At 50.1% G+C, this 9,984-nt stretch overlaps 1 protein-coding gene across 1 annotated transcript; it reads left to right on the top strand.

Annotated features, from left to right (window-relative positions):
* The first annotated feature begins 223 nt into the window (after positions 1-223).
* Positions 224-4,971, top strand: LOC123411384 (transmembrane protein 230-like). The gene is made up of 3 exons (XM_045104320.1): positions 224-543; positions 3,723-3,982; positions 4,501-4,971. The coding sequence occupies exons 2-3, from the start codon at positions 3,724-3,726 to the stop codon at positions 4,578-4,580; spliced, it is 339 nt and encodes a 112-aa protein (XP_044960255.1). The 5' UTR covers positions 224-543; position 3,723; the 3' UTR covers positions 4,581-4,971.
* The last annotated feature ends 5,013 nt before the right edge of the window (positions 4,972-9,984 follow it).

Below are 9,984 nucleotides of genomic sequence, written 5' to 3' on the forward strand. Positions count from 1 at the left end.
ACTTACGTATTTTTTTCTATGTTTTTATTTTTCAAAGGAAATATGAAGATAGAAAATGAAAGAACAGCACGAAAAACCAAGGAAACCCAAAAGACGGGGAAAATGTACGCAGCTGACGCCAAAACCCATGAGGCGTACCTGTGCGTTTCGCCGCGAATTGGACGCAGTGTGCGTCGAATAGGAGCTCTCACCTCAAGCCACATAGACTAAAGAAATAAATCCTTGAAGCCATACCCTCAAACCATATTCGCACCCGACCAGAGCTCGCCGGTCATCTCTCCACTTCGCCGGCCACCGCCCCCGCTCGATCCCAACCAACGCATCCGCTGCCCCTCCACCCAAGCAGAGAGGCGGACGCACGCGCGCGGTGGTGGATGCCGGACACCTCCCCTAAGCCCTAACCTCCCCGGTCCCCACTTCGCCGGCCACCGCCCCCGCACGAGCTCCACGGTGCACGCCCGCCTCCTCTCCACTTGTCTGCTGCCGTCGCTCGCCGTCTCTGTTTCCTGCCGATCTGACTTCACCGTCGACTACAGGCCCACAGTTAGTGCTCTGTTCATACATTTTCTGCTAGATTTAATTTATCTACCTGCTTCGTTCTCTGTCTTGTGATGTGCCATGCCGTTTCTGTTAATTGAGTTCAAATTCCATGTTTGTTTCTCATTCTCTGTACCGCTAATGCCTATTCAAGTCAGCAACGCATGTAGAAGAACACATCAACCACAATTTAATGAGTTCATAAATTGCCAGGTGTACCTTGAGGAACGGGTATGATTAAAAAATATCCTTACCTTGAGTCCATATTCTTCATCCCATAGATTGAACCTTTGTGTATACCGAACTTGTTTGCCATTGATTGACCTTGTGTGCATTTGCATACTCACAAGTCACAAATCACTGCTGAGGGATCATCCTTGTTTAACCAAGGCTAGAGTAGACGCCCATATTGACGTGACCAACTTGCTGAACATGTTCCTTATTTATACGAGCTATGAGGGTTTTGTCGATCAGTTTTCTTAGTAGTACTACCTCTGTTTCTAAATATGAGACGGTTTGGCAGTTTAAATTGAACTACCAAAACGTCTTACATTTAGGAACAGAGGGTGTATATAATATGTTAGTGTTGATGACATGGGCAATAGTAATTGGTGAAACTGTATTGCTGCAGTGGTTCTATTGGGCATTGGACATGGCATCATGGATGATAAGATGTTATTACTGTTCTTTTTAATATTGGTTTCCTGTTTTCTCAGCCCTGCAATCATAGTCGGGCTTGCAGTAGAAAAATCGTGAACTTAAGTTGTTGAATGGTCTTTGTCGACACAGATCCATAGATGCAGTAGGATAGATGACGCAGGTTTTTTTAAACCTGAAGTGCATGCCTAAGGTTATTGAAAGTGGTAGGTACTGTGAGAATACTCCTATTTCCTGCAAGAGTTAAAGTTGTGCATTGCTGTGATACGCTTGGTAGGAAAAAATAATATCTAATGTGCTGTACTTGGTTTTTATTTGTATTCCAGCATATAAGGTTTGCATGTAGATATGATGTTAATTTCTCTCCTTTCATCCCCTTATTTCATCCCTTTCTTGAACATTTATGCATCACCACCTAAGCAAACAGTCATCTTTCCAAAACACTTAAATAAGAACACATGCAGTTGTAGCTTTCATCATTCCAGAGCAATTAGCATTGGTTCAGATAGCTTTCTCTTTAGCAATTCCATTATTTCCTGAACATTAGAATTTTTGTAAACACCATGCCTGTCAAAGTATTCCCATCTAAAAGGCCCACACACTTTTTTCATGAAGATTCAGGTGGGGGAACCTCTCCGCCTTGGTGAAATTAAAAAAAAAAGGCACACCCACATTTTTATGCAACTGGAGGTCTAACTCAGTATAATTCAATATATAAATGCAAGTCTTAAACATTTTTACCATGCACATCTATATACTGATGCATCATATGATATCTAATGCTTTTACACAACAAATATATTATTTAAATGGAAACCATGATACAGTTCACTACTCCACTCATGAAAGAACTACATCCTAGAATCGATGAAGTCAAGTCTACCCAGCTTTGACCAAAGATACCATCATGGATTGCATGTATGAAAAAGAAATGACCTGTATATTTGAGATATAAATACTTCAAATCATAGCTTCATTTTTCTACTACTTATGGTAGAAGTATTGCAGTACATTTTGTGATTGAAGCTGCATATTCTTGATTTTGAAATGTAAGAAGCACTATTCTTTCATTCTCTACTGATTGTGTTTTGAACTAAAATCATAAGCGAAAGAATTGAATTGAATGTTGAAAGTTTTTATGAGAATCCAGCTGGAACACTTAGGGCCCATCCGGACACCCTCCCGCTCTGCTAAATTTGCAAAACAGCACTCTGGGCGTTGGCACGTGCTTCGCTGCGGTTTCCGGTTGGGGGCCAAACTCTGGCTCCGATCTGTAGTCTGGGCTGACAGCCGATTTAGCACTGATGCCAGCCCGTTCGGGTGGAGAAGCTGGCCCAGGTCTGGTTCAGAAGCTTCCCAGATCGTGAGATCAACATGGTCGGCTCTGGATGAGCTTGGGTACGGAGGAGAGGCCAGCCCTAGGCCCCTAGCTGATGGCGAGGACCATGCCGTTATTGTGATGCTCAGCTGGGGAAATGGAGATATTTTTGGGGGGGCTAGGGCGAAGTGGCGGATCGATTTTGTGGGTTTATGAGAAGGCACGAGTGGTGGGAGGGGGCTGGCGACAATGGGTAGATCCGAGTGTCACCTTTTGGAGCGGGAGATGACGGTAGTGACGCTGGCTGTGCTGGCATGCGCCCGTAGCGCATTCGTGGCAGTGGGATTCGAGCAGACTTCCGTGCACGAGGCTGCTAGCTGGGTCGGGTCAGACGTCGGGGAGAACTTGGCTCAAGGCACATTGGGAGCAGGATGGCCGTAGGTCCGAGGAGGAGCTCGTGGCGGTGAACTTGGACGGCGTGCTGGGAGCTTGGACGGTGGGATTGCTCCTCCAGTTCTTCTTTTCACGCTGCCTGCTGTTTCTCTCCCTTTCCCAGAAGACAAAGGGCACCGTCAAGCAAACTGACAAGAGTTGTACGGGCGTTTTTGGTGTCGCTTTGAGAAAGAAAGGAGAGAACAGGTGCCGGACTGGTACGCTGTCAATTGGCGGTGGTTCTGAGCAGGACCTTAAGATTTCTAATATAATATAAGTACTATGCACGTGTTCATTCAGTTAGTTCCAAATTACATGCAGAAAGGAACTCCTGACGAGCTTCACTGGAAAATCTTGATAAATGTTTTCTTGGTGATATGGTGAAGAAAAATCTTGAACATTTTCTTGGTCATTTAATGAAATTTGAGTTCTTACCCGAGGGTGATTGCACATGAAATGCCTAATGTCCATTATCAAGCATTACGATAGCATATTTTAGATAGCCACCTATCTGTATAACTTCAATTTTGTGAACCATGCCATTGTCTTGACTGTTTAAGTGCTTCATGCAGCCTATATTGACAAAAACAGCTACTTCTCAGTTTCTTTCCGAGAATGATATTTCTCTGTTTTCTTCATCCTTTAGTGGTAATTTCAAATTTTGTGGTTTCATATTAGGCGTTTCTGAGATCTTCTGTCTTACGTTGTATTACTTTGGTCATTTTTTGTACTTATAGAGTTGTAGTCATAGTATGTGTTTCCAATGTTGATACTGCAGCATGGCGGCCAGACGCAACATTCCTTATTCTGCTCTTCCTACGGAGGACAGGGATGAAGACAATGTTGACCGTCGGTTTACATACACTCCAAAATCCTTGAGGAGGATCCCATGGAAGTCGATTGCCCTAGCATTGTTCCTTCTCCTCCTGGGAAGCTCTCTTCTGTTCCTTTCATATTTTATATCCACAGGTCACATGGAGGGTGATAGCTCTCAGGTGTATGGCCTATTGTTTCTGGGTATCCTTGCCTTTCTTCCTGGTATGTATGTTGCTTCAGTTTCCTTATTGAGATTGATATGCGACTGTTTCATCTTCCAGAGTGAATATTGTCTTCCTCAAATTATTTGATGAATATTCCTGTAAAAACAGTGGCCACTTTCACGTAAAAAATTCATATGTATAAACAGTGGCCACTTGCACCACTGGAGTAATTAAGCATGGTGCAGTTATTTCTCTTCTCATTACATATGAATATACTTCCTGTAAAAAGTGGAGTAAAAACAACGTCCACTTGTACCACTGGAGTATGTGAGACAAGGTACACTGTTGATATGCAACTGTAACTGGCATATGCTCTTCCATTTTAGACGAAACAGGCCCGTTTTCGCACCTCAACTATTATGCTGGAAACAAAACTTTTCCCATTCTTCTGCATCTCAACTAAAGCTGAAGACAAATATTATCTCGCTCTTTAGCATCTCATCTATTGAACTGTTCCACTTTCCAAACAAGTACGTATATAATTCGTATGTGTACATGTTTACATTGCTTATGCAGGATTTTATGAGACCCGAGTCGCATACTATTCATGGAGAGGGGCGCCAGGATACACCTTTGCGTCCATTCCAGATTATTAGCCTTGGATTTCAACTTATCTAGTGGCCAGTAAAGATAATGAACAACAAGAACAAAAGTATGAAACTTTCATCGAGAATGGAATGAGCATGTATCGTTATGTCAGTACTGCAAATAGTTGACATGTATGTGAAGCCGCCTTCTGTTGACTGTGTTGTCACATAAAGATGTTGTTTCGTCAGGCAAGCAAGACACGTGCTGCAGAGCTATAGCTGCTCTCTTGTGCTTTGCTTGCTTCTTCATAGCTACGTAGATTGGTGTTTTGGAGTTTCTTAAGATATGATTATAGCATGTCATAATCTACAAATACGAGTATATTCTTAGGGCTTTGTTCTGTTTTGCTTGCTGAAGAAACTCTATATCAACCCTTACTTCATATGTGGTTTCTGTCAATTGCATTGTCGTTTTTGTACTTTCTTTCAATTGCTGACATTCCAAAGGGACCCTGTGGGTTGGTTTCAGTTTAACTGGCGGTGTCACGATGTAATCTTGAGACAATCTAACGTTTCCCAGCTACTCCTCCAGACTTCAGTGATACGACTCTTGTCATGGAAAATTTCCCCGCAGAGAGAGGATGTCCACACCCCAAAGGAAGAGCAAGGAGAATTTGAGCAGCTGGCTGGGCGCACGTTCCATCTCAAGTTGTACACTTGCAGCAGCATTTGCTAATCCCGTGACCATCAGGTTCAACAGCTCTCTTCGACAGGGACACGCACTCATGGTTAAACTAAATTATCAGTACTGATGCAGTCCTGTCACATTCTACTAGTACCCACTACATTCCTTGAAACAAAGAAAGAAAGAAAGAAAGAAATATCAGCTCCAAAGGTTTCTTTCTCAAGCTGCTGCATTGACGATTGGGCACATGGTAAACTGGGAATCAATCAAACGTTCAATTGACGATTCTGCTGATAATGTGGCTCGCTCTCTGCCGTGGTCGTCTTTGATGGCTCGGCATGGCGAGAATGGTCGACGAGGCGATGGACTTCTCGAGGAAAAACGGGCTGCAAGATGCAACCGTGTCAACGCCCCTTTTGAAAAGGAAACCATAACATGGAAGAAAATGACGCCTCTTTGGCGAAAAAGAAACGAAAAACGATGCCTCGAAGACAAGTGCATGGCCATCTCCGACCACCGGCCACTGTTCACCGTGGAGTATCTGTATCTCTATTCTATCTCCACATGGGTGATTTTGCGCTGCGATGGATCCTCCATGTCCCTACCTTCGTTAATAAGGCAGACTTCAAGGGACGATCATTTGCGCGGCGATGGATCCTCCATGTCGCTACCTTCGTTAATAAGGCAGACTTCAAGGGATGATAACTTGGGGTAAACGGACACAAAACGCGATCCAATACGATGAGCAAATAGACAAATGCCCGTTTTCTGGCTATTTTTAACTCAATTTCGGTCTAAATTTGAACCATGTTTGCATCAAAACGGATAGCGCACGACGAACGAAACGTACACCCTTGTCCTTCCGTGACCCGTCCATCGGGAAATCACCTCCCCGCTTTTCCTCCCTTTGTCCAATACCCTTGCACGCTCCCTGACGGGAGGATAGCCCCGGGGTAGGCCTATTCGGGCCATTCCCCCCTTTCTTCTTCAAGACAATACGGGGCGGATGCTTCCCCCTATAGGCCGGCTGCTACTGGTCGGCTACGCAGTCGAGCCGGTTCGGGGTGAAGCCGCCCGCCATCCAGCTCGAAAACGACCCGCCAGCCGACGGGTCAGCCCTTGTCACATCATCTTGACAGACGTGTCAGGGACGCATTAACGAGACGTGGCTACAGCGACCAAAGTACCACAAGTCAGCATGCGTCCAACTACAAAGGAGGTGGTCGTACCTCAGCCGACTGCGACTAAGCGAGGCGGCACGCCTCTGTCCACTCCATTGCATACCCTCACATGGTTACAGTGCGGCTGGCAATACTGCTGACCACGGCTAGCCACTGCAAGACAACGCTGCGCTGCATAGCCAAACCACGCCGCGATGAGATCCCCCAGTCGGCGGGCCCTACCAGCGAGAAGACTCCTCAACCGGTGGGACCCTTGGTCGGCTGAGAGGCTGCTAGCCGAGTCCCCCTGACGCCATGTATCTATATTGTAAGCCAGGGGGTTCGCCTATAAAACCCCCTGCAGCCACCCCATGCGCGGGGTCGACCAACTTCACCACACGCACTCACACCCAAATAGGAGAGGTAGAGAGAGCATCTAGCTCCTTCTTCCTCCTTCGTCGCACAGCTCAAGGAGCACCATTGTAATTCGCCCGGTTCATCAACCAAACCAGCAAGAATAGGGGGTGTTACCTCACACGAAGGGCCCCCAACCTGGGTACGTCGTGTGTCTCGCATCGTTCGCTCCCAATCCCGTTACCGGAGCCAGCCGGTGTCCTCTCGGCCCCAGCCACTCTCGATAAGCCACCCCATGGAATCTGCCGCGAGAAAACGACGTCAGTTGGCGCCCACCATGGGGCCGTTCGCGGCACCGACCGGAGTCACGCTCTAGGCGGGACCCTTCGCCAACTCCCCCGGGCGATTCGCGTCTGGTTTGATCAGCACGCCCATGGAGCTCGCCTTCGCGGAAGCTTCCGCGACGCTCAACACTAGCCACCTGCTCCACAGGCCTCGCCACCAGTCCCTCTGACGAGTCGTGCTGCGACCATGTCTCGTTCAACGTCGACGACCTCTACACGCTCTTCAGCATGTTGCATCTCGACAACACATCGACATTCGACGAGTACCCCAGCGAGGTGCCCGACTGCTCTGACCCGCCATCATTCGCGGGGGCGACCGCCTCGAGCGGCGCCAACGGGCTCCGTGTCCTCACGGAGGTGGTGGCCGCCGGCTCCTCCACAAGTTCCAGTCATGCTAGGGCGTAGGCGGACGCGGCTGTCGCTGCGTCTCGCGCCAGGGACGAGGCGCACGCGGCCGCCATCGTGGCATGTCCTGGCCCCTCTGACCCTCCCTGCTCCACTCTTCGGGGACTGAGCACCCCTATCGCGCCAACGACCAACCCGGCTGCCGCCACGGCCGAGCTGGAGGCGGCCGCAAGCAGCTGCCCGCGGAGGCCACCTCCCTCGCTACCGCCCGACGTAGGATGGAGTCTGTGTAGCGCGAGTACAACTCCGCCTACTGTCTCACTCCGGCTGGCGACGAGCCCAGCCGGCACGGTGAGGTTCGTAGTTGCGGCCGCATAGTCGCCGAAATCCTAGGCGGCAAGCTGCCCACTTACGACACCCCTGCAGCCAACATGAGGGCCGCCCAGGTGACCTACAATGATATGGCCACCATGGAGGGAGAGGAGCGTGCACGACAGGAAAAGCACAATCAAGACCTCATCACCGTTGCCAACTTGCAGCAGGCTCGCGTCGATCCAGCCCACGCTGGCTCCGAGTCCCCTCACCTCGAGGTTTAGGATCAGCGGGCTGCCAGCGGCAGCCAGCAGGCCCAACACTCCTCCCCCCTACGGCTCCGGTCAGCGAGCCGACGGGAGCCGCAGCAGGCGTTCCCAACGTGGGAACGAGCAGGTGGCAGTCTCCAACCAGCGTAATGACGTCTCTGAAGGAGGCGGCCGGTCGGCTCGCGCCCGCACCCTACTTCCACGACAGGAGCGGGCGCGCTCGCGTGCTCCTTTTGTCTGGGCCGAGTTCATGGCCTGGCTCGGACCGCGCGTCCCCCAAAGAGAGAACGACGCCCGCCTTCGTCTTGATCGGCTGGGGCAATCCTCCCTCCTAGAGGAGGAGGGCCCAATCGGTCCGGCGTGCTTCGGCCCCCGGATCCGTGAGGAGCCGTTTCCCACCGGCTTCACGCTTCCCTGCGACACTCCAAAGTACAACGGTACGTCCAAACCAGAAGATTGGTTGATCGACTACACCACAGTAGTCGGCATCGCCCGTGGAAACAAACGCGTTGCCGGTGCGCTACGTCCCCCTCATGTTGACCGGCTCGGTCCCGAATTGGCTTAACAGCCTGCCGGCCGGAAGCATCGACGCTTGGGTGAACTTCAAGGAGGTGTTCGTTCGCAACTGCACTGGCACCTACAAGCGTCTCGGCTATCCCCGCGAGCTGGCCATGTGCGTCCAGGCAGCGGACGAGCCCCTACGCGACTACCTCACGCGTTGGACTGAGTTGCACAACTCCTGCGAGGAGGTTCACGAGGTGCAGGCCAACGAGTACTTCGTCGAGGGTTGCCGAGATGACACCCTCCTTAAGCACACACTCATGTGCTCGGAGCCGTCCACCTTGGCAGAACGCATGGCCAAGACGGACAAATACGCCACGGCCTACTCCGCGATGCGGATCAAGGTTACCACAACCGACAAGGCTGTCTCACTGTCAGCCACCCCGCGGCCGGTTGGCGAGGGCCGGGACGGTACGGGAGAAAGCAGGTCGCCACCACCGAGGAGGAGCAGTCAGCTGCTCAGGGCACTAGCCAGTGCTAGTGAGCCGGCAAGGGCACCTGGCAGCCCAAGCTCACCTTTGAGAAGATGCTCGACGCTCCCTGCATGATGCCCTCTACGGCGAATTCGGCTACTCACATGCTCCGACGGTGTAGCTTCTCTCAGGACTGGCCCGGGGCGAGGGCCTTCACCTATAGCTCCGGCTCCCCCACCTCCGGCTCCTCAAGCTCCGGCTCCCGCGCCTGTTCGGGCTCCGGCTCTCCCCAACGACGGCCACCTACGTGACTAGTTCCCCGACAAGGAAGGGGCCTACGTCGTCTTCACCAGCGAAGGTAGCGACAAGCACAACCAGTGTCAGTGTCGGAATGAGGTGAACGCTAGTACTGCAACAAAAGATCCCCAGCAACGGCGCCAGAAATACTTCTGATGTCAGCTGTGCTTCCCTTTCAATGGCGCCAGAAATTGTCGTGTTGACGGCACCAGGAATCCTTCAGTTGCGGCTACGCCTTAAGGGACTTCCTAGGAAAGTATGCAAAGGATTTCCCATGTGGCCTTGGAGCCTTACGTTGGTGTTCCCTCGAAGCGGATAAGGGTGATGTAGCACATCGGTGGTAAGTATTTCCCTCAGTTTGAGAACCAAAGTATCAATCCGGTGGAGGAGTATCACAAGATCCTGCACAAACACAAAAGCTTGCTCCCAACGCTATAAAGGGGTTGTCAATCCCTTATAGATTGTTTGCAAAGTGAGAACTGAAAGCAACAAAGTAACAAAGCAAAGTAAAAGCGAAGATGTAAACGATGGATGTGAATAGACCCGGGGCCCGTAGTGTTTACTAGTGGCTTCTCTCATGAAAGCAAGTAGACGGTGGGTGAACAAATTACTATCGAGCAATTGATAGAACTGCGCAAAGTCGTGACGATATCTATGCAATGATTATTTCTATATGCATCACGTCCAAAACAAGTAGACCGATACTGTCTCCATCTACTACTATTACTCCACA

Source organism: Hordeum vulgare, chromosome 7H, assembly GCF_904849725.1.
Source record: "Hordeum vulgare subsp. vulgare chromosome 7H, MorexV3_pseudomolecules_assembly, whole genome shotgun sequence".
Classification (NCBI taxonomy): Eukaryota; Viridiplantae; Streptophyta; class Magnoliopsida; order Poales; family Poaceae; genus Hordeum; species Hordeum vulgare.

What these genes read in the sequence shown, in the direction of transcription:
- LOC123411384 (XM_045104320.1), top strand. Translation starts at nt 3,724, where the DNA reads ATGGCGGCCAGACGCAACATTCCTTATTCTGCTCTTCCTACGGAGGAC. An exon ending in TATCCTTGCCTTTCTTCCTG is followed by an intron (nt 3,983 to 4,500) that starts GTATGTATGTTG and finishes TTGCTTATGCAG; the next exon opens with GATTTTATGAGACCCGAGTC.